The 24,476-nt window shown below is 41.0% G+C and overlaps 1 protein-coding gene across 3 annotated transcripts in view; it reads left to right on the plus strand.

The window, feature by feature from the left end:
* Window positions 1-23,563: 23,563 nt before the first annotated feature.
* Window positions 23,564-24,476, plus strand: part of LOC103998351 (homeobox protein BEL1 homolog) — a 3,638-nt gene continuing 2,725 nt past the window's right edge. Inside the window, exons 1-2 of one of the 3 annotated variants that reach the window (XM_065126083.1) lie at window positions 23,564-23,863; window positions 24,046-24,476. The exon at window positions 24,046-24,476 is cut by the window's right edge and continues 334 nt beyond it. In XM_065126083.1, the coding sequence (XP_064982155.1) occupies window positions 23,735-23,863; window positions 24,046-24,476 (560 nt within the window). In that variant the 5' untranslated portion in view covers window positions 23,564-23,734. Of the gene's footprint in view, window positions 23,864-23,986 lie in introns of all 3 variants that reach the window. The other 2 variants (XM_009419808.3, XM_009419807.3) reach the window with 2 other exon arrangements.

A 24,476-nucleotide genomic window follows, 5' to 3' on the forward strand; every position in this document is an offset into this window, starting at 1 on the left:
GTAAAGGGAGTTATGCATAGAGCCTGCGATGCTCTGCCGGCCCCCTCTGGCTTCACCTAGACGTGTGTGGATGGAGCTCCCAAACGTAGGAGACTTCTGTCTGGTGGTCATTCAGAAATGGATGAATCACAATCTGTCTATGGTCCCACTACACCCTCTGTATGTTTGATATGATATCCAAAGCTTTGGTTATGTGTTTTTGTACATACTTTGGATAAGAATGATATGAATACAACATCGAAGACGACGTTTGAGCTTCTGTTTAGTATTTGTTATTGATATGCTCCGAAATGTTTCATACGCCGTTGCTATGCTCCGGAACATTTCATACGCCGCTGATAAGCTCCGAAACATTTCATTTGTTATTTATATGCTCCAAAATGTTTCATTCATCGTTGATATGTTTCGAAATGTTCCATATGCCGTTGATATGCTTCGGAACATTTCATACGCCATTGATAAGCTCCGAAATGTTTCATTCATTGTTGATATACTTCGAAATGTTCCATATGCCATTGATATGCTCCGGAACATTTCATACGCCATTGATAAGCTCCGAAATGTTTCATTCATTGTTCATATGCTTCGAAATGTTCCATATGCCGTTGATATGCTCCGGAACATTTCATACGCCATTGATAAGCTCCGAAATGTTTCATTCATTGTTGATATGCTTCGAAATGTTTCATACGCCATTGATATGCTCCGGAATATTTCAAACGTCATTGATAAGCTCTAAAATGTTTTATTTGTTATTGATATGCTCCGAAACGTTTCATTCATTGTTGATATGCTCCAATTACTCTATGCCCCATCTGTGATGAACCAAATATGTATGATTGAAATGACAATTGTGATTCTGCACCTAATGATATTACGTCTATGAATTCTTATATTCTGCCTTGCATTTTGAAATTTTATCTCTTTGGAAATTTTCCTCTTTTGACATGGATATGTTAGTCACTTGCTGAGCTTTATATGCTCACCCCGTTGTTGTATAAATTTTTCAGGATAGCTCGTCACTTGCTTAAATGTTAAGATTGGGCTGAGGCAGTGGAAAGCTAAAAGATTTTGGGCAGATCTTTATTAGTATATATGTTTTTGTTGTATAAGCACACGCTGCATCTAATGAAATGTTGACGATGAATCTAAACTTGTGGATTTTGTATAAGTTTAAAGGACCTCTCATGTTTAAGATTCTAGAATGTTAAGATTAATTCGTGTAACGATATGAAAACACTTGTGAATTTATATTATGGTTATTATTTTGGTGAGTTGGGTTCAGATTTTATGAATCATCGAGCGATGTGTTATATGTTTATGAACTGCACAGGGTTTATAAATTTGTGAATTTATGTTGTGGTTATTATTTTGGTGAGTTGGGTTCAGATTTTATGAATCATCGAGCGATGTGTTGTATATTTATGAATTGCACAGGTTTTATTGATGTGAATTTGATAGAATGTTTTTCAGTGTCCTCAAATGTGTGTTTGGATCCTGGATTGGTTTGTGTTGAAAATTTTAATATCATGGATATTTTTTAGGGGTGTGACAACGCCGGTGACCTCGTCGGAGGAGGAATCCAAAAGTGGATGTAGGTCACATTGACCGAACCACTCTAAATTCTGGTTTGCTTTTCATTTATGCAATTTGCATTACTACAAACCTCCTTAATCTTTTCTTGCACTTTTATGAAAGCTTTCAAGTTCAACTTCTCTCCGAAATAGATTGAATTAAAACCATTTTCGTCGGAATCAGTTTTAATCGAAACAAACATTTTCCTGAAATCGTGAAAGTTTTCTGCTACACTAATTCACCCCCACCTCTTAGTGCCGCTCTTGATCCTAACACCCGGAAGACCCAAGATTAGACTAGTTTTGGCTCCAAGTTTGAATCCATTTGGAGTTAATAAATACCCCTCTGTTAGGACTCTAGCTTAGAGAGTCCTAATTGAGAGGGACATTCATATAAAACTGTTAGGACTCTAGCTAGGAGAGTCCTAATTGAGATGGACATTCTGTTAGGACTCTAGCTAGGAGAGTCCTAATTGAGAGTGGCATTCATGTAGGAGGTGTTTTTTTAGAGAAGAATTAGGAGTTGTAAGGGAATAGGAGTCTTGACTAGGAGTCCTACTAGGAGTTGGCTAGAAGTAAGAGTCTTAAGTAGGAGTCCTATTAGGAGTTAGAGTTTAGAAACCCTATAAATAGTCATGTATTCCTTCTCTTTTCATAGGCAATAGATGAATCTTTTCTGCAGCCTTTGAGCAGCAACTTGGAGGGAGGAACCCCTATAGAGTTCCAAGGAGGCCGATCCCCTAAAGAGATCAACCCCAAGTTTAGAATCTGCAAAGGTTCTAACACCTGGTATCAGAGCAGCGTTCTTGGCGTCTCACTGCCCTTCCACAGCCATCCATCAACCCTCCACAACCGCCCAAAGCAATTCCTATAATTGCTTAAGAGATCGTTGCCAAATTCCGTCGTCATCTCCACCACCACGGATCATCCTTTGATCTCCCCGTGAATTGTAACAGGTTCTGGTTTTCTACCTTACTACTGCTGCAATTTAGTTATCCTTATTTGAAAATCCTAAAAAAATTATTCCTATATTGCAGCATAAACTTTTCGTCATAAAGTTTTCATCTCTACAACGAAAGATACATTGCAGAATTCCAACCGTATAGCACCGTCTATTTGATCTTGCTACTGTGTTTTTTCTATCCAAATCTTTGCGAAATTTTTGTGATATCTTTGACACTTCCTAACAGCAGATTTTTCCTTTGGTTTTGTCAAAAAATTCTCAATATAAACCATTGATATTTTATGTCTAATCTGCTATACTTGAAAATCTGTACTGTAAAATTTCAGCCGCATAGCACTGTTTGTTTAATCTTGATACTACATTGTTTCTATCCAAATCTCTACGAAATTTTTATGATAGCTTTGACACTTCCTAATAGTAGATTTTCCTTTAGTTTCATCAAAAAATTCTCAATATAAACTATTGATCTTTTACGACCAATCTGCTATACTTAAAAATCTGTGCTGTAGAAAATTTCAGCCGCATATTGTTGCCTTAACCCATCTATTTGCAATATTTTTTGAATGAAATTTCTTATACACTTCATAGATCATCTTGGCTTCCATCTAAGATTAATCTATTAAGAAATTCATCTCTAAAATCGATTTTATGTTGCTGCAAATTTTCATCGTAACCCACTGAAATTTTTTCGACGAGAATTCTGCAATCGCAACTTGCACCAATTTCCTTGCTGTTATACTGCCGAAATTTTCTTGATTAAATTAGATATCCTTGCTGTCATATAAACTGTGATTTTTCTATCAATTTCCTTCTCAATTCTCTCAAGTTTTTGGTGGAAATTACGTCAAGAAACCGTTGTTTCTTTGACGACAATTCTACTCTTACAAGACAGCACATACTTGCTGCAACTTCCATTGATTCCTATCAAACCTTTGCTACCATCTACCACAGATCCAAAACATTCATCCATAGCCTAAAACTCCACTAAACCACACCCTCAAACTGCACCCAAAACAACCACAAAACAAGCCTAAATCGTAGCCTACATCCATCGATCCACCAATCCTTTCGACCATCACTTCTCTCAACTAGACATGCCTTTAACCTGACAACAAAAGAGATATCTTAACATCATAGATTTAGAGACATATACTATGGCATATAAGGAGGTAATCAATGCTAAATTCGAAGCCTTGGAGGTGCGAATGGAGGATAAGATTCGGACGCTCTTTACCGAACTCAGATTGGGCCGACCACTAAGCCCGAAAAAATCATATCACGGAGAGAGCTTTGCCCAATCGCACCAGGCTCGAAGAGATGAGTTCTAAGGGAGGGGAGGCTCTATGACTGAACCCAACTATCCATGCATGAGAGTGGACTTCCCTAGATGGGAAGAAGGAGACCCGATTGGTTGGATCTCGCGCGCGGATGCATCTATGGTGAAAATTGCAGCTATACATCTTGAAGGGGATAATATACAGTGGTTTGACTGGTTTGAACATACTTATGGAGTCCTTTCATGGCAATAATTCAAAGAAGGACTACTGATCCGCTTCAGACCAACCGATTACGAGAATATTGATGGACAACTAGCAAAGATCCGACAAACTTCCACCATTCAGGAGTACCAAACCAGGTTTGAAAGGTTATCTAATCAAACTCATGATTGGTCTCAAAAACAACTATTGAGAACCTTCATTGAGGGCTTGAAGCCAGAGATCCGAGGAGAAGTTAAAGCGCGACAACCGTATACGCTTATGGCAGCCATCTCTTTCGCACGACATCAAGAGGAGCAATTGAACCATGAAGCTTGGAGGACTAGGGTCGCTCCTCAACCAGTAATATTGAAGCCCTTAGCCCCCCCTACTGTCGACCAAGTCCCTACACCAAAGAGGTTAACAAGAGAAGAGCTTCGGGAGCGATATACGAAGGGGTTATGTTGGCATTGTGACAAGCCGTGGAGTCGTGAGCATCGCTGTAGTAAAGGGAGACTTCTTATGATTGAACCAATAAAAGAAGATGTCATTGAACATCTAGAAGAGAGCCTTTATCATGAAGAAGAAGATGTAGAAGAAGAGCCACAACCGACTGAAGTTACGGTACATGCACTAGCCGGCTACTCAAACCCGGAAACGATGAAAGTTGGAGGCCTTCTCAAACAACAACCGATCACTGTTCTCATCGACACGGGCAGTTCTAATAACTTTCTAAACAGTAAGGTTACTATCCAGATGGCCTTACCTATTAAAAGTTACAGCAGGTTTGAAGTTAATGTCGTCGATGGATGGATTTTGAAGTATGATCGTAAGCGCCCGCAAGTGAAACTATTGATGATCATGAGGCCTTACCAAGAGATGATTGCATATTTCTTCCTTCTCCCTCTTGATGATTATGAGGCCATGCTCATAATTAAATGGTTGATGACATTATGTGATATTTCTTGGAATTTTATGCAACTAATTATGAAATTTTACAGTAAGGAGAAATAGGTGATACTGAACGGGAAACGTGGGGGTGACTTAACGACGATTTGCATACAACAAATGGAGAAGGTTTTGCATAAAGCATGTAGCAGATTTTTGATACAACTTGAGCAACAAACTAAGGGAGAGCCAATACAATTTGAAGATCCAAACCTACTTCCTTTGCTTGCTGAATTTTCAGATATATTTGATGAACCGTATAACCTACCTCTTACCCGTCGGCATGATCATTATATAATGATTCTTTCAGGCAAACCTCCAGCAAATACTCAGCCATATCAATATCTACATCTCCAGAAGGATGAAATAGAAAGGATTGTAAAAGAAATGCTCAAAATATGAGTTATTCGGCCAAGGTGCAACCTCTATTCTTCACCGGTGCTACTTGTACGCAAGAAGGACGGAACATGGCGAATATGCGTTGATTACCGAGCTCTCAATGGCATAACCATCAAGGACAAATACCTTTTTCCAATAGCAGATGAATTGCTAGATGAAAGGGAGCACAAATCTTTAAAAAGCTGGACCTTTGATCCGGGTATCATCAAATATGAGTGTGCGAAGAAGACATACCGAAAACCACCTTTTGAACACACAACAACCACTACGAATTTTTGCTTTATTCAACAGAAGGTGGAATATCTTGGGCATATCATATCAGAGGAAGGTGTGACAGTGGACCCCTTCAAAATTGAAGCAAGGCAAAACTGGCCTACCCCGAGGAACATAAAATTACTACATGGCTACTACTGCAAGTTCGTGAAAAACTATGGAGAGATCAGTGCACCACTTACTTCCTTACTGAAAAAAGATGTCTTCCAATGGTCGGACAGAGCCTCCGCTGCCTTCGACAAACTTAAGGCAGCCATGACGACGATGCCGGTGCTAACACTACCAGATTTCAACCGACCCTTCATTATTGAGGCCGACGCATCTGGAGTCGGAATTGGAGCCATTCTCATGTAAGATGGTCGACCACTCATATACACTAGCAAGGCATTATCTCCCTCCCATCAAAATAAGTCAACATATGATAAGGAGATTCTCGCCATTGTGCGCGCAGCAACGAGGTGGAGACCCTACTTGATTGGCCAACGATTTCAAATTAAAACCGACCATAAAAGCCTCAAGTACTTTTTGGAGTGAAAAATATCACAAAAAAGGGTAATAAAACTTCTTGGATTTGATTATGAAATAACTTACAAAAAGGGGAAAGAGAATGTTCTTGCATATGCGCTTTTGCAGCTACCCGAGCAAGTTGAAGTTTCGGTCGTTTCACTTCCGACCAGCGACTTTCTTAAGGATATTAAGATGGAATGGCAGGAAGATTCAGAGACTAGTAAGATTATAAAAAAATTGGAGGAAGCACCAAGCCCCATGGCTCATTACAATTGGGACTCAAAAGAATTACACTATAAGGGACGCATTGTGCTTACGATAAATTCTACTTGCATCTTCACGAGCAGATTTTGGACAAAGTTATTCCATATGTAGGGTAATAAATTGAAAATAGTATGGCATATCACCCACAAACCGACGGCTAGACGAAAGTTTTAAATAGGTGCTTGGAGACAGCCCAAAGCCACCCACCAAATATGACTACCCAAAGAGAACTCCAGACCCAGCCAAGTGCTATTATTGATCGACGGATCGTGACTTGACGACGATGACCCACTAATGAAGTGCTAATATAGTGGGCGAACCTACCAATAGAATATGCCACTTGGGAGAACTATGACGACTTGAAGATCAAATTCCCAGAATTCACGAATCATCAGCCTCGAGGACAAGGCTGATTTGAAGAGGGCAGGTCTGTTAGGACTCTAGCTTGGAGAGTCCTAATTGAGAGGGACATTCATGTAAAACTGTTAGGACTCTAGCTAGGAGAGTCCTAATTGAGAGGGACATTCTGTTAGGACTCTAGCTAGGAGAGTCCTAATTGAGAGTGGCATTCATATAGGAGGTGTTTTCTTAGAGAAGAATTAGGAGTTGTAAGGGAATATGAGTCTTGACTAGGAGTCCTACTAGGAGTTGGTTAGAAGTAAGAGTCTTAAGTAGGAGTCCTATTAGGAGTTAGGGTTTAGAAGCCCTATAAATAGCCATGTATTCCTTCTCTTTTCATAGGCAATAGATGAATCTTTTCTGCAGCCTTTGAGCAACAACTTGGAGGGAGGAACCCCTATAGAGTTCCAAGGAGGCCGATCCCCTAAAGAGATCAACCCCAAGTTTAGAATCTGCAAGGGTTCTAACACCCTCTCATCCCTGGTTAACACACATACAACATAGAGTAAAAAGAAAAGAAAATGCTATTGTAATCTTGTATGAACTCCTCTCAGACTCTAAGTGTTAGTGAAGTTTAAGAGAAGAGGTTGTGGGGTTGTAAAGGTTCTCTTGAGCCTATCAAAAAGAGAATATAGTTGTAAGAAGATGGTTGGTCTTTGTTTATTGAAAGAAGACCATTAATGGATGTTGGTGGCATCGACGGAAAAGGAATCGGGAGTGGATGTAGGTCACAATGACCGAACCACTATAAAACTCAATTTGCATTTCTATTTGTGCACTTTACCATTACTGCAAACTACCTTACCTACTTTAATTTCTCATTACACTCTTCCATATGCTTTCAAAATTACACTCTTCCATATGCTTTCAAAGTTAAGCATTTCTGATATCGATTTTATTGAATATACAAAAATTTCAGAATTAACGTTTTTATTCGCTGCACTAATTCTCCCCCCCCCCCTCTTAGTGCCGACTCGCAATACCATCTCCCAAACCACTTGGGAGGCTGAGCCTCAAGTAGTACCACTGCCCAGTCTGGGCGGTGCCACCGCCTGACGTGGCTCCAAGTGGCTGAATGAGCTATCCAACCGGCCCAATTCTGCCCGTAATTAAGTTGGCATGATTTTTTCCATAACTAACTCAAATTAAAGTCCTAATTATGATAGTTAAGGCTAAAATAATTATGATACAAGTAATGGTACGTCAATTGTTCAACCGAACTCTCATTGAACTTTTGACGAACTCCCGACGATCTTCCGATGAGCTTTCAACGAACTCCCGGTGAACTTCCGACGAGCTTTCATTACATCATTTGATCCTTTGATATATCTCCTTATTCATCTGGCCCGATGCCCGATTATTGACTCCGGCTCATCTTCGATTCTTCTTTAATCATTTTACCTTTATCACAATCATAGTTAATCCTATTCATTGACTCCCGATCATTGACTCCTGATCATTTATCTCAACACATAGATTATATCATTAATTCATCAATTAATTTTATCATCAAAATCCGAGATTCAATAATAAGATTCTATGCACTTTTATAATTTAGTCCCTGTAAATCTTGTATTTACAATTAGTTTCGTAAATAAATTTTAGGCTATTACACTTCTTCTCATCCTCTCTCTAGATTTATCAAAGAAAAATCCTACGAGCACTCAGTATTTTCTTACATCATTCCTTCAGCAATATATATATATATATATATATATATATATATATATATATATATATATATATATATATATATATATATATATATATATATATATATATATATATATATATAAGGTATTTATAAAATAACCAAATTTTACTTTTTTAGATTTTCTTATTCTCATAAAAATATTTTTATACTTGAATTTCTTATCGTTCTCCAGCCAACTTAAGCATAAATCTTGATGTACACCCTCTCATATAAATGATAAATAATTTCTTTACTTTTGCTATCATTTTCTCATTGTATAGACTTGTTTGAGAGAAATTCTAGGAAAACAAATTATTTTTACACATCCTGCCAGTAAAGACTAGAAAATAGGATATCTATAGAATAATCAAATCTTAATTTAAATTTTTTATTCACAAAAAAATATTTCCATAGTTGAATTTCACATCCTCTATGGACACTTGTTTATGAATTCAACCCCCATCGACTCTTTTAGAGACTCTCTTTATCCTATCTGTTTCTCCAATAAAAGATACATTTTTGCCTAAAGATCATCACCATTTTTATATTGCATCTTTTCAAGTGTAATTACTGATAGTTTTTGTTGAGCATTACTGAACAAGAATGTTCACCTATATAGTCAAAAACGTGAAACTATTTTTTTCCATTAATTTTCTTTAATGTAAAACTTCTTTATGCAATGTGTAAATAATGAAGATGGAATTTAATTATAAGACCTTGCTATCAACTTTCAAGGCCTTTACTAGATAGGCTAACTGATATATTCAAACTTTTGAAAAGGATCACTAATATCTTTGTTAAATCCCTAATCACCTTAGATCCTTTGAACCTTAACACTACTTTGTGGAGATACAAAAAGAACAGTCTAAGAATCAGTAATAAGAACACAGACATAAAATACAATAAATACAAAGATTTATGTGATTCAATAATCCTAGTTTTCATGTATGATAAAAAATTAAATTCTTCATAATATGATAATAAACTATAAATTCCAATTCAATCTCGAGAACAAGTTTTCCCTCTCATATATAAACATTACGGTGTCTTCTTATATCTTGGCTCGATATAAAATATAGAAATACATGAGGTATTTATAAAATAATCAAACCTAAATCATTAGAATTTTTTCCTCATATAAAAGTCCTTTTATACTTAATTCCAAAAATAACAAAACCCAAATCTTGAAACAATATACACAAAGATTTGGATGGTTAAGTAGTGGTTGCCTAACTTCATGGAGCAAAAATAAAATATTCAGCATATTAGACCATATTACAAATTTCTTTGAGTTAATATCTAAACTCAAGCTCAAATCATGTTTAGTTAATCTAAACTCAAGTTTCTTTTAGTTAACCTTGATAGCAGATAAGATTTCCCTAACTTCTTCAATAAAACTTCTTCAATAAGACTTCTTCAATAAAACTTCTTCACTTTCTTCAATAATTCTTCTTATCTTCTATTCTTTTCGACATGGTATCGGTGAGACGAGTGAGGCTCCACAGCCATCGAAGCTTGTCATTCACTACATCTCTTGCCTCTCTAACCCCTACCTACTCCTTCCCTCTTCTCCTCCATGCGGCTTTCTTCTTCATCAGCGTTGCCTATATCAACTAAGTTTCTCCACCAAATCACTATAGCTACCTTCTCTACTGTAGCATTACTATTCCTCTACTACAGCTTCTTCCTCTACTATAGCTTTCTCTTCTATTGTAGCATCGCTGCAGATACCTCCTTTACTGTAGCATTATTGCTCCTCTGTTGTAGCTTCCTCTTCTACTGCAACTTCCTCCTTTACCGTAGCTTTCTCCTCTGTTGCAACTGTTGTCGTCGCCATCGTAGTCATCGTCGTTGCTGTCATCGTTGCAGCTACAGCAATTGCAACAATAGCAACAACGATCTACTCTTGCCCTCCTCACGGGCCCTACAACAGCTATAACTGATAAACTGTTGTATCGATCCAAAATTGGTATCCTTGACAAGAGCATCATTTTGTGGGGGCATGATAGTAAATAAGATTTTTCCAACTATACGAGGAAATCTCTCTACTTTGTTGAGGAAAATCTCTATTCCGTTAAGGAAAATCCTCCCTTTTAATCTGTATAAATAGAAGAGAGACATGTTAATATTAATGTATTCAAGCTTCTTCTTTAATAAAGATTTCTTCAATAATTCTTCTTATCTTCTATTCTTTTCAACAAATCTTTCTCACAAGGTCCCCCATAAATATCTAAAGATATATCTAATATTTATAGATTAGCTAAATCGAACCTAATTCTCAGAGTACCTAACGCAAATACGGAATCTCAGCGTATGTTTGTCTGAACCATCTCGGCTCAATGTTGACCTCAAATAAAGTGGGTTACCTCTGTGAAAAGACTTGGACCAATTAAATTCTTGTCACGACATTATATAATTTTATCTGAACAAGATGACACATCTAATCCCCATAACTAAAGCTTTTAATTACTTCAGGTTGCGGATCAACTGTAATAAATATGCCTATTCATTAATCATTTAGCGACATCAGATTAGTGAATCGGATACTGTTAGGTATCATGAGCGTTGATATAGATCTCAAACTCATGGTTAAGGTGGTTCGCAGTAGGCATCGAGCACAAGCATACATGGGACAAGGATGGATAGCTCCACCCAAACCAATCTAAATATTCTCCCATGGAGATGGTCCCTCCGTCGACGTCCGGACATCACTGACGCTACATCCACCTGATGAGAAGCCTTCTTCCAAACGTCACATAGCCAAGTGCTGTCATGTTAATATCCTCCCTCTTGTTATCAACTAATTCTATTGTTTGCATGGCCTCATTGAGTACATACACCTTCTTCTAGCACCAGTATTCAACCCATAGTGAGGGTCCTGTTAGCTTAATTTTATTTTAAATTAACTTAATTATGATTTAAACTGACTCGATCTAGATAAATTATTATAAGTAAGAATATTAAGTTATTCGGTATGTCATTGGTTTATCAGTGCTTCGTCTAATCCTTTGACACATCATCCTTTTTTACGGTCTGTTGTCCAATGGGCATGTTGACCTTCGTAATTCCGATCTTCTTAGCGCAATGTCCGTTCTTCTAGGCCCGATGTCTGAACTCATGGCATAAAGTCTTCTGCCGACACGTTGATCGATCCTCTAGCTCGACGTCCAATCTTCCGACATGTTCCACTCCGGCCTAACATTCGATTCCTCTTGCTTCAATCAATTTGCCTCTCATGATCGAAGCTAATTCTATTTCACTCAAAATGCAGATTAGTTCATAACATTATCAATTGGTTTCATCATCAAAATCCAAGATTCAGCAATCTCCCTCTTTTTTATGATGACAACCAATTGATGACGGAGTTAACCTTAACTCCCTCTTTCAATATGTCATATTGATAGAACCTTAAATTCAAGTCAAAGCAATTATAATCATGATCATATGCAACATATTATTGCTAGTCATAAGTGCCCAGCAAGCCAATCACGTGAGTGATGGTACATGTGACTTGATACAGAATCTTTTTACTTATTATATTTTGGCGTATATCACTTTATAACTATTGCATAAATGCATATATATATTGTGATGTCCTTGGATTTGTGCAATGGGAATTGGATCGTGATGAGATCACGATAATGAGATCGATTCACCTTTAAACACATATCCTAAATAATCTCGGTCATAGGTTACTCGAGAGGGACATCGTGATAACCGGATAGACTGGTGTGTTGTATACCCGTCCATATGATGGATGCAGCTGGTCTCATAGCTGCTCGTGTAGGGACACTAGGGATACAGTACAGGTGCTCATTGGAGAATGAGTTCATTGATTGATCCGCTTACGGAATGTTGGATGGTTGATGATGTCTTATTGTCAGACAGCGATTCCGTAGTCCTAGTGGTGTATCTGGTCCTTAGACTTGAGACACCAAGGATGTCCTGTATGAGTGCTCCACTCTTTAATACCAGACTTATAGGTTTGGTTGTCCCAGATCTAGTACAGCTGGTCATTGGGAGTGGTAGTCGACCTTACGAGGGCTATTGAGTGTCGACAGAGGATCATCCACTCTCGGCGTCATGAGAGGAATATCCCATGTGTTCTTGCTCAGACAAATCCCTGGCCAGGGTCATTCGGGTTGAGAGAGAAAGAGTTCTCCGGGAGAATCCGATTAGAGCGAGACTTGAGTAGAAACCGTATGGGTCTGACAGCACCATGCTCGATATACGGTCTCTGGGATATTAGATGGATGAGGGACTATAGGTACATGGTAACTGAGGACAAACAGGTCCAATGGATTGGATTCCCCTATATCGTCTGGGGACTACGGCGTAGTGGCCTAGTACGTCCGTAGTCGATGAGTCGAGTGAATTATTACAGAGATAATAATTCACTGAGTTAGAAGGAGTTCTGACAGGTATGACTCACGGCCAGCTCGATATTGGGCCTAGAGGGTCACACACATATGGTAGGCATTGCGATGAGTAGAGGTTCGGATATGAGATATCCGACGGAGCCCTTGTCTTATTGGATGCAGATCCAATACCCACTAGGGAAGGACCCATTAGGGTTTTGACACGGGATTTCTATAAATAGGAGGGATTCACAGCCTCATAGGCTAGAGTCTTTGCTTGCCTTTCCTATTCTCCTCTCCCTTTCCACCTCAGAGTAGGCCTGGAGTTTTGAGGAGCGTCGTCGCAACCCTGCTGTGTGGATCACCGCTAGAGAGGAGGACGCTTGACCTCCTTCACCCTCTCCTAAGGATATGCAAGGAAACAGGGATATACGATCTCCCTAGGTAACACAATCTCTATACGCAGTTTTGTGTTTTGCGGATTTTTGGGCACCAATCTTCGCACGACAACGAACATCTTTTTGGGAATCGGGGATTTTTGTTTTCTTGTTCTTCCGCTGCGCATATGATGTCGCTCCCATGATTTCCCAACAGTAGTATCAGAGCTAGGTTGTTCGTGCGAATGATTGATTTTGAACTGCGTGTGTTGTGTTTAGGAAGAATATTGACGTCAAAATCATTGACGCAAAAGCGAGGAAAGGCAGCAACAGTTGCTGCCCTCGATCTGCATGACTGCAGCCACCTGCAGCGGCAGCCGCAGCCATGCAGCATAGCGCCGGCGCATCCGCAAGCGCTGTGCCTGTAGCAGTCGGCGCGCGGTCTGCTTGCAGCAGGCTTGCTGCTGGCGGGGCTGGCAGCCCACGGGCAGAGGCGCCGCAAGGCAGCGGCGCCTGCCGCCGCTGCTCCCGCGGGCGAAACCCCCCCTCAGGGGCGGCCGCCCGGCGGTATAGCACCGTTTGCGGAGGCAGCGGCGCCCGAAGGGGGCACCCACCCGCAGCAACACCGTCGCCAGCGGGCGTGCCGCCTGTAGGGTGGTAGCGGCGGCAGCATCAAAAAGGGGAAAGGGTATTAGGGTTTTCTGGGCAAAAGATAGTTTTGCCCCTCGGAATTTGAGAAATTCTAGTTTCTATCTTTTGTCCAAATTACGAAAATACCCTTAGGAATTGAGAAATTCCCTACATGTCCCTGATTTCAGAAAAATATTAATTAATTAAAAGGTTTAGTTGATTATTATTTTTATTATTATCTAGTAGTCCTACATGATGATGATTATTTATACATGTGATGTATGATGTGTGGACGGATGATCATGGACCGTGTGATGTGTGTACTTGTGATTATTATTATTGAGGTCTGCGAACCTCCATTATATTTCTCGTTTATTGTCGGGCCTGCGTGCCTATGATTAAGTTGTAATCACATGAGGAGGCGCAGTGGGAGCGTGGATGCGATAGCGGTACCCACGAGACGGATGATCGTGATGCATGGAGATGCATCAAGATATCGACGGAACCGACGAGGACGAGATGGACGATCACAGGGCATGGAGATGCACCGTTGCACACATAGATCTTGATGTGAGTGATTAGGCCTACTGGCTCGGGCCTAATCATATTAGGTTGTGATCCATGATCATCTGATGTGATTGCTTATACACATACTAGATATGTATATATATTTGCATGCGATGTAGATATATATTAAATATGTATATATGTGACATGTCATATTAGGAGACCAAATTATAGAAACATCTCTCGATAATATTAAGTCAGTAAACGTGTGGCAATTAGATTGACCCACGTGGCCTTCCATCGTTATGAGTAGGAACCGATTCCCGGTGTAGGTTGAGTTGGTCGAGTCCCTCGAGACTCACCTATATCGCGATTCGCTATCTTGCTTACGACATAGAGATGTCACCGGTGACCTGAGGGCATGGTATGCTTGGTCGAGTCCCTCGAGGGTATATCATCAAATCAGACTCATCTTGTAACGAAGGTGTTGACTTAACCGAGCATCATGGTTGGTCGAGTCCCTCGAGGCCATGGTGATTCGGAGGCCGAACAGGACGGGAATCACAAGGAGTTGTGATCGGCAAGAGTTGCCTACCTTTTAGGCTTAGTGTGATTGGTCGAGTCCCTCGAGGTTACACTAAGACGCTAATTGGATCCTGATCCCCACTAGAAGTCTGCCGGAGACTTCCGTTTCACGTGCTGAGGGTGTCGCGTGACTCGTTAGTAAAATAGTGGGAGCATATTAAGATAGAAGTCCATATCTTGATAGTTTATTTCTTGCAAAATCTGCATGTTATTCATTTCTGCTACATCTTTATTTTCAGAAAATGTCGCTTTCAAATCCCTTACGTGGCATACTTGATGTCAACCGCCTCACTGGTCCAAATTATACGGATTGGCTCCGTAACTTGAGAATTGTTCTCACAGCGGAGAAAATCGTGTACGTCCTTGATACAGTGATGCCTACGCCCGAAGAAGGGGCAAGCGAGGATGAGATCGCTCGCTACGTGAAGTACATTGATGACTCCACTCTTGCTAAGTGCTATATGTTGGGCTCTATGACTCCAGAGTTACAGAGACAACATGAAAAGATGGATGCCAGATCCATTCTCCTACATGTCCTCAAATTGTTTGAGGAACAGGTAAGGACTCAACGATATGAGATATCCAAGAGCCTTTTCCGCGCTAGGATGACTGAGGGACACCGGTTCAGAACCATGTCCTAAAGATGATTGAGTGGATAGAGAAACTCACAGGTCTAGGAATGGTCCTAGAGGATAACTTGTGTGTGGACATTGTGCTTCAGTCCCTACCAGATTCCTTTTCACAGTTCATAATGAATTTTAATATGAACAAGCTTGAGGTGACTCTCCCAGAGCTCCTCAATATGTTGAGGGAGGCAGAGAGTACTATTAAGAAAGAGAAGCCAGTTCTCTACACTGGTGAGACCAGAAAGAAAAGGAAAGCAGAAAGGTCCCTTAAGAAGGGAAAGGGCAAGGGCAAACAAGGTAAAGCAAAGGTTGCTAAGAAAGACCCAACAAAGGACAAAGGCCAGTGCTTTCACTGTGGTAAAGATGGGCATTGGAAAAGAAACTACAAAGAGTACCTTGCAGAAAGGGCGAAACAAAAGCTTGATGAAGCTTCAGGTACATTCATGATCAGTCTCCATTTGTCAGACTCTTATGATAACACATGGGTATTGGATACCGGTAGTGCTTATCATATATGCAATTCGTTGCAGGTTCTGGTAAGGCCTAGGAGACTAGAGAGAGGCGAGATGGACCTCAAGATGGGTAATGGAGCAAAAGTTGTTGTATTAGCTGTTGGCGAGGTCGCCCTACATCTGCCTAGTGGAGCTTTTATTGCATTAGATGCATGTTATTTTGTTCCTTCTATTATCAAAAATATTATCTCCATTTCATGTTTAACAGTTAGTGGATATAAATTTGTTTTTGAGAACAATGATTGTTCGATATTATTAGATGATAAGATCATCACGAAAGGAACATCGCATAATGGTTTATTTATGTTAGACACCACTCCACATATCATGAATGCAAATGTGTCCAAAAGGAAACGAGATGAGTTGAACAGTGCATACCTGTGGCATTGTAGGCTAGGTCACATCCATGAAAGAAGGATTCAAAAGTTGCTAAATGATGGATATCTAGATCCATTCGACTATGTGTCATATGCAACTTGTGAGCCTTGCATTCGTGGAAAACTGAACAAATCTCCGTTTAGTAGAACTGGAGAGAGAGCCAATGAGTTGTTGGAACTCATACATAGTGATGTATGTGGACCCATGTCAACTCATGCCATTGGAGGTTACTCCTACTTCATTACATTTACTGATGATTTCTCAAGGTATGGATATGTGTACTTAATGAAGTACAAGTCCGAGGCCTTTGAGAAATTTAGAGAGTATAAGAATGAGGTGGAGAACCAGACTGGAAAGAGTATCAAAACTCTTCGATCAGATCGAGGAGGTGAATACTTAAGTACAGAGTTTACTCGGTTCCTTAAGGACCATGGGATATTATCCCAATGGACAACTCCTTATACACCTCAGCTCAATGGTGTCTCTGAAAGGAGAAATCGTACATTATTAGATATGGTACGGTCCATGATGAGTTTCGCTGACCTACCCATCTCATTCTGGGGATATGCCCTAGAAACTACAGCTTATCTTCTGAACAGAGTTCCAACTAAGTCGGTAGTGTCTACACCATATGAGATATGGAAAGGGAAGAAGCCTGATCTTAAGGTTGTTAAGATTTGGGGCTGCCCTGCCCATGTTAGAAGACATAAGCCCGATAAGTTAGAATCAAGGACAGAGCGATGCAAATATGTGGGATACCCCAAGGAAACTTGTGGATATTATTTCTATCATCTCGAGGACCAAAAGGTCTTTGTAGCTAAGAGAGCAGTGTTCCTTGAGAAGGAACACATTCTTGGCGGAGACAGTGGGAGAATGATAGAGTTGAGCGAAGTTAAAGAACCAAGCTCAAGCACCACTCTACAGCCCGAGTCTGTTCAGGTACCTAATACACAAGTTTCAACTTTACGCAGGTCTGATAGAGTATCTCATCCTCCTGAGAGATATGTGGGACATATTAGAGGAGAGGATGCTGAGGATATTGATCCTCAGACCTATGAGGAGGCTATTATGAGTATAGACTCCGGGAAGTGGCAAGAAGCCATGAATTCTGAGATAGATTCTATGTACTCCAATAAGGTTTGGAACCTAATTGATGCGCCCGAAGGTATTGTACCCATCGGTTGCAAATGGATCTTTAAGAAAAAGATCGGAGTAGATGGAAAGGTAGAGACCTATAAAGCAAGGCTAGTGGCTAAAGGGTATCGTCAAAGGCAAGGTGTTGACTACGACGAAACCTTCTCACCCGTAGCAATGCTAAAATCCATCAGAATTCTATTGGCTATTGCAGCACACTATGATTATGAGATCTGGCAGATGGATGTGAAAACCACTTTCCTCAATGGGAACCTCGAGGAGGAGGTGTATATGATGCAACCTGAGGGATTCGTGTCCAAGAACTGCCCAGATAAGGTGTGTAGGTTGCTTAAATCCATTTATGGACTAAAGCAAGCTTCCCGAAGTTGTAACATAAGATTTGATGAGGCAATCAGATCTTATGACTTCGTTAAGAACGAAGATGAGCCTTGTGTATACAGAAAGGTAAGTGGGAGCGCTATCACCTTTTTTTGGTGTTATACGTGGATGACATCCTCATCATTGGGAATGACATAGGAATGTTATCCACAGTAAAGGCTTGGTTATCTAGACACTTCTCCATGAAGGACTTAGGGGAAGCATCTTATATCTTGGGGATTAGAATCTATAGAGATAGATCCAAGAGGATGCTTGGCTTGTCCCAGTCCAGGTACATAGAAACTATTGTCAAAAGGTTTGGCATGGAATATTCCAAGAGAGGTCTCATACCGATGAGACATGGGATATCGCTTTCTACAAGTATGTCCTCAAAGACTCTAGAAGAAAGGGCGAACATGGATATGATACCTTATGCCTCAGCAATAGGGTCTATCATGTATGCCATGCTATGTACTAGGCCTGATATAGCGCATGCTCTGAGTGTCACGAGCAGGTATCAGGCGGATCCAGGCTTGGAGCACTGGAAAGCAGTAAAGTGTATCCTTAAGTACTTGAGAAGGACTAAGGATCTTTTACTAGTATATGGAGGTAATAGCCTTAAGGTTGAAGGCTACACTGACTCAAGTTTTTCAGTCTGATGTCGATGATAGCAAGTCGAATTCAGGGTATGTGTACACCTTGAATGGAGGAGCAGTGTGCTGGAAGAGTTCCAAGCAAGATACCACTACTGACTCGACCACAGAGGCGGAGTACATTGCTGCATCATATGCAGCAAAGGAGGGAGTCTGGGTGAAGATGTTCATCACAGATTTGGGAGTCGTTTCGAATAGCGAGAAGTCGACTTCCTTATATTGCGACAACTATGGGGCGATTACTCAAATAAGGGAACCCGGTTCTCATCAGAAGTGTTCTGAAGAGGTTCCAGCTTATTAGAGAGATCGTAACCCGAGGATATGTAGCAGTGGAAAGAGTTTCATCCGAAGATAACATTGCAAATCCACTGACAAAGTCGTTGTCTCATTTTGTCTTTGAGCATCATAGAAGTCTGACGGGGATCAGACACATAGGTGATTGGCTTTAGGTCAAGTGGGAGATTGCTAGTCATAGGTGCCCAGCAAGCCAATCACGTGAGTGATGGTACATGTGACTTGATACAGAATCTTTTTGCTTATTATATTTTGGTGTATATCACTTTATAACTATTGTATAAATGCATATATATATTGTGATGTCCTTGGATTTGTGCAATGGGAATCGGATCGTGATGAGATCACGATAATGAGATCGATTCACCTTTAAACACATATCCTAAATAATCCCGGTCATAGGTTACTCGAGAGGGACATCATGATAACCGGATAGACCGGTGTGCTGTATACCCGTCCATATGATGGATGCAGCTGGTCTCATAGCTGCTCGTGTAGGGACACTAGGGATACAGTTCAGGTGCTCATTGGAGAATGAGTTCACTGATTGATCCACTTACGGAATGCTGGATGGTTGATGATGCCTTATTGTCAGACAGCGATTCCATAGTCCTAGTGGTGTATCTGGTCCTTAGACTTGAGACACCAAGGATGTCCTGTATGAGTGCTCCACTCTTTGATACCAGACTTATAGGTTTGGCTATCCCAGATCTAGTACAACTGGTCATTGGGAGTGGTAGTCGACCTTACGAGGGCTATTGAGTGTCGACAGAGGATCATCCACTCTCGGCGTCATGAGAGGAATATCCCATGTGTTCTTGCTCAGACAAATCCCTGGCCAGGGTCATTCGGGTTGAGAGAGAAAGAGTTCTCCGGGAGAATCCGATTAGAGCGAGACTTGAGTAGAAACCGTATGGGTCTAACAGCACCATGCTCGATATACTATCTCTGGGATATTAGATGGATGAGGGACTATAGGTACATGGTAACTGAGGACAAACAGGTCCAATGGATTGGATTCCCCTGTATCGTCTAGGGACTACGGCGTAGTGGCCTAGTACGTCCGTAGTCGATGAGTCGAGTGAATTATTACAGAGATAATAATTCACTGAGTTAGAAGGAGTTCTGACAGGTATGACTCACGGCCAGCTCGATATTGGGCCTAGAGGGTCACACACATATGATAGGCATTGCGATGAGTAGAGGTTCAGATATGAGATATCCGACGGAGCCCTTGTCTTATTGGATGCAGATCCAATACCCACTAGGGAAGGACCCATTAGGGTTTTGACACGGGATCTCTATAAATAGGAGGGATTCACAGCCTCATCGGCTAGAGTCTTTGCTTGCCTTTCCTATTCTCCTCTCCCTCTCCACCTCAGAGTAGGCCTGGAGTTTTGAGGAGCGTCGTCGTAACCCTGCTGTGTGGATCACCGCTAGAGAGGAGGACGCTTGACCTCCTTCACCCTCTCCTAAGGATATGCAAGGAAACAGGGATATACGATCTCCCTAGGTAACACAATATCTATACGCAGTTTTGTGTTTTGCGGATTTTTGCGCACCAATCTTCGCACGACGACGAACATCTTTTTGGGAATCGGGGATTTTTGTTTTCTTGTTCTTCAACTGCGCATATGATGTCGCCCCCATGATTTCCCAACAATTATGTGTATATCATTATATTGCATGAATCATTATCATAAGTTTTGCATGTATCATCATAAATATTTCAAATCATCATGGTATCAAAGTATAATAATCATATCATCATATTTTTGTTGAATATTAGATTTTAATGATAAAACCAATTGATAATGTTATGATCTAATCTATATTTTGAGTGATGTAAGACTAGCTTCAATCAGGAGAGGTAAATTGTTTAAAGCAGGAGGAATCGAATGTTGGGCCGAAGTGGAATATATCAGAAGATTGGACGTCGAGCCGGAAGATCGGTGAACGTGTCGGTAGAAGGCTTTGTACCATGAGTTCGGGCAACGGGCCTAGAAGAGCGAATATTGTATCAAGAAGATTAGAGTTGCAAAGGTCAACATGTCAATTGGGCAAAAGGCCACAAAAAAGGATGATGCACCGAAGCATCGGATGAAACGCCAATAAACCAATAATATGTCAAACAACATGGTATTCTTGCTTGTAATAATTTGTCTAGATCAAGTTAGTTTAGGTCGTAATTGGGTTGATTTAGAATATAATTAAGCTAACACAATTAGGGGTCAATTGGTCCCAAAGTGGAGCTATTTTGGGCCAAGAGAAAGACTCGTTCAATGACTCAAAAGTTAAGTCAATCGATGGCACCGTCAGTCCAAGCAGTGGCACCGCCAATGGCTTAGTCTATGAGACAATCTCTAAGAGTATGTTAGGCGATAGTACCACCAGACTAGGCCGTGGTACCGCTAGTCTGGGTGATAGTACCGCCCAAACACAATCTCCTAGACTATGTCAAGCGGTGGTACCGCTAGACTATGTAGTGATATCGCATAGTATTAGTGTTGTAGGTGGTGGTACTGCTCAGCACAAGCGGTGGTACCGCTAGTACTTGAGAAACTCGGAATGTGACCTTTTTCTGTATAATTTTGAAGTCATTTGGGGTCTATAAATACCCCAGCTATTTTTGCATGGCATAGAAAGAATTGAGCAATTGAGTTGAAAAAGAGGAAAAGAATATTTGAAAAAAATTGAGAAACTCTCTTAGGATTTAGGATCACCTATTACTAGTATTTAGAAGTTCGTCTAAAGAGAAAAGTGAGATATAAGAAAGAGAGACTTGTAAGGGTTGTCTCCTAAACCCGTGAAAAGGAAAACGAGTGTAAAAAGATAATTGATCTTCGTCCATTTAAAGAAGATCGTTAGTGGATGCTGGTGGCCTTGACGGAAGAGGAATCGAGAGTGGAGGTAGGCCACGATGACCGAACCACTGTAAAACTCAGTTTACATTTACTTTAAACTCTTTACTTTCATTATAAACTACTTTATTTACTTATTCATTTTCATACGCTTTCAAGTTAACATATTTCCGATATAATTTTTTATCAAAATGAAGATTTTTAAAATTAACATTTTTATCGAAAGCAGTAATCACCTTTCCCTCTTTCAGTACCGACTCGATCCTAATAAAATAGTCTCATGGATATTGAACAAAAAGAAAAGATAAAAGGCTATCAGCTGATTCGGAGGCGACCGAGGTAAAAGAAATTTCCACTTGTTAGTCTTTCGGTTGTCGATTTCCGGATTTTAAGTTGATACCAGGATTGAAGACACCAACCTTTTCGATTGCACAATGATTGCGTGCGTCCAGCATCATCCCTCAATTATTTGGATTGCTTTTTTAATTTCCAGGGCCCTTCCACCGATGATTAAAAGCCCCTCCCACCGCCTAAATAATAATTGAGGCTCTAGAATCTCTATACACAAATCTTACGGAGACCAGTTACTTCATGACCATTCTGCAAGTTTATTACTAAATAATTAGTGCAGTGGAGGAAACAATTGTTGCCATCCGTCTGTTTTGGTTGTGGATGTCTTACTCCGTGTGATGGACACAGGTCGATAGAATGCAGTTTGGGTCGTCCGACGACAAAGAGACGTAGGTGTTGCCGAAGCATGCATGGCATTTAGCCCGCGCAAATGCCTTCCCTTTAGTAGCCTACAGGCCCTACACACGTAGACGACACGCAATCGCCTACCATCAATTATCAACAGATAGTGCAACTGTGGACCAGTTCCTGTTCCTCTACTGCTGTTGGATTGTATTTGATGTTACGTTTTAATCGAAGGAAGACAAACCCAGGATGATGATGATGATGTAAAACATACGAAAGTTTGACGTCTTTAGGGGTTAATATAGAGGAAGAGAGGATTGGATTAGCAGCTAAAAGTAAGGCTAGAAGACAAGATTTTTATGATAGAAAAATAGGGTACGAGGTCTGGAGGACCTCCAAGTAAGCACGATGGAGGACCACCAAAAGGTAAAATAGTGTGAACGAGAGGGGAAGAAAGGAGAAAATGAGAGAGTGAGAAAGAGAGAGAGCGAGAGAGAGAGAGAGAGAGAGATGGAGTTGCGGTCCCAAGGTCGCATTGGTCCCATCTTAATAGGTGTTTCCATGGGACTTTGTTGGAAATGGAGGACCACACCCCCTTTGGATCGGGGCCAGACTCTATTTCCGGAATATTTTACAGGCGCATCTATGGCACTGTTACTCCTCTTCCCTTCGCCCTCTCTCTCATCTCACTAGCTTTGGACTAGAATGGGAAGGAAGAGAAGAAGCTGATGAAAACAACACTGTAACTCTGTAAGACCAAATTAACGCATGGGCTTGGTTCATATGACAACGGCAGGAGCAACAGCAGCCCATCTGAAAAGGCGTGGCCCCCCTGCTTGCTGTGGACGAGAAAGAAAGAGAGCTGCCCTTCACCCTGGAGAACTTGGGATATGTGCCAAACCGAGATCTCTCACTCTTTCTGTTCATGAAAACATGCAATAAATGAAGCCGAGCTGTTGGACATCACTGCAATTCCATCTCCATAAACACTAAAAAGCGAAAAAAAATGGCCTATTACGTGGCAACCAGAGAGAGAGAGAGTGTGTGTGTGTGTGTGTGGCCATGCGGCGTTTGGCAGAGAGTTCAAGAGTCGAAGGGCAGGGTCCCCTTACGCCGATACTCTCTGCTCGAGATGCCCGTCGCTGATATATGATGTTGTTGCTTCTCTTTCTTTTTTATCTTTATCTTTAAAGATTTGACGTCGAGTGGATTTGCTTTCTATGGGTTTGGAAGCGTTGCAGATGCTTATATGTGTATGTTAGCTCATAATCATCCTTCAGCTTCTCATCGTCCATCATCCCCGTCCCAGTTTCCTCGCCATGTGAAAAGCCCTTCACTTCTGTTACAAGATAGACTTGACTTCTGCTCTAGTGCATCGGTAAGCATGGTTCTCCTGCACATTTATTTATGTTTCATATAGATTACCAAAGGTTATAATATCAAGCTCGATTAGTCCATTCGTAGATTGATATGATCTTTTTTGTTGTTCTGGATTGATAAGATTAAAGATTATAGAGAATACTTCTTGCTGAAGCATTCTTTCTTGAGTTACCTAAAAAGGCCCATATGTCTCACCATCACCAAACCATGGGTTACACCAACTTTTCCTCCACGATCGAACCAGTGATGCAGAGCTTCCAACCAAGCCAGGAGCTCTACAGCCTGCAGACGGGGATGGAGATGCTGGGGATACCCTGCAAGCCTCAAGAGAACTCCGACAACTGGAGAGCCTCCTTCTCCGTGATCGGCAGCTCGGCCCACGCCGCATCCTGCAGCTTCCCCCAACCGTCGAATGAGAATCTGATGGTTACACCCGAGAGGTTGCCCTTGTGCCCATGGCAGCCACCGAATCAGATGCTTGTCGACGGACCCCGGGCAAGGTTTCTATTCCCACCATGCGAGGGGAATGGGCAGTCCAGCAGCGGTGGATTGTCCTTGTCCTTGAACCATGCCGAGACATCCAACTCCAGCTACGATCAGCCTCCGTTCGA

This window comes from Musa acuminata, chromosome BXJ2-9 (assembly GCF_036884655.1).
Source record: "Musa acuminata AAA Group cultivar baxijiao chromosome BXJ2-9, Cavendish_Baxijiao_AAA, whole genome shotgun sequence".
In the NCBI taxonomy this organism is placed as follows: Eukaryota; Viridiplantae; Streptophyta; class Magnoliopsida; order Zingiberales; family Musaceae; genus Musa; species Musa acuminata.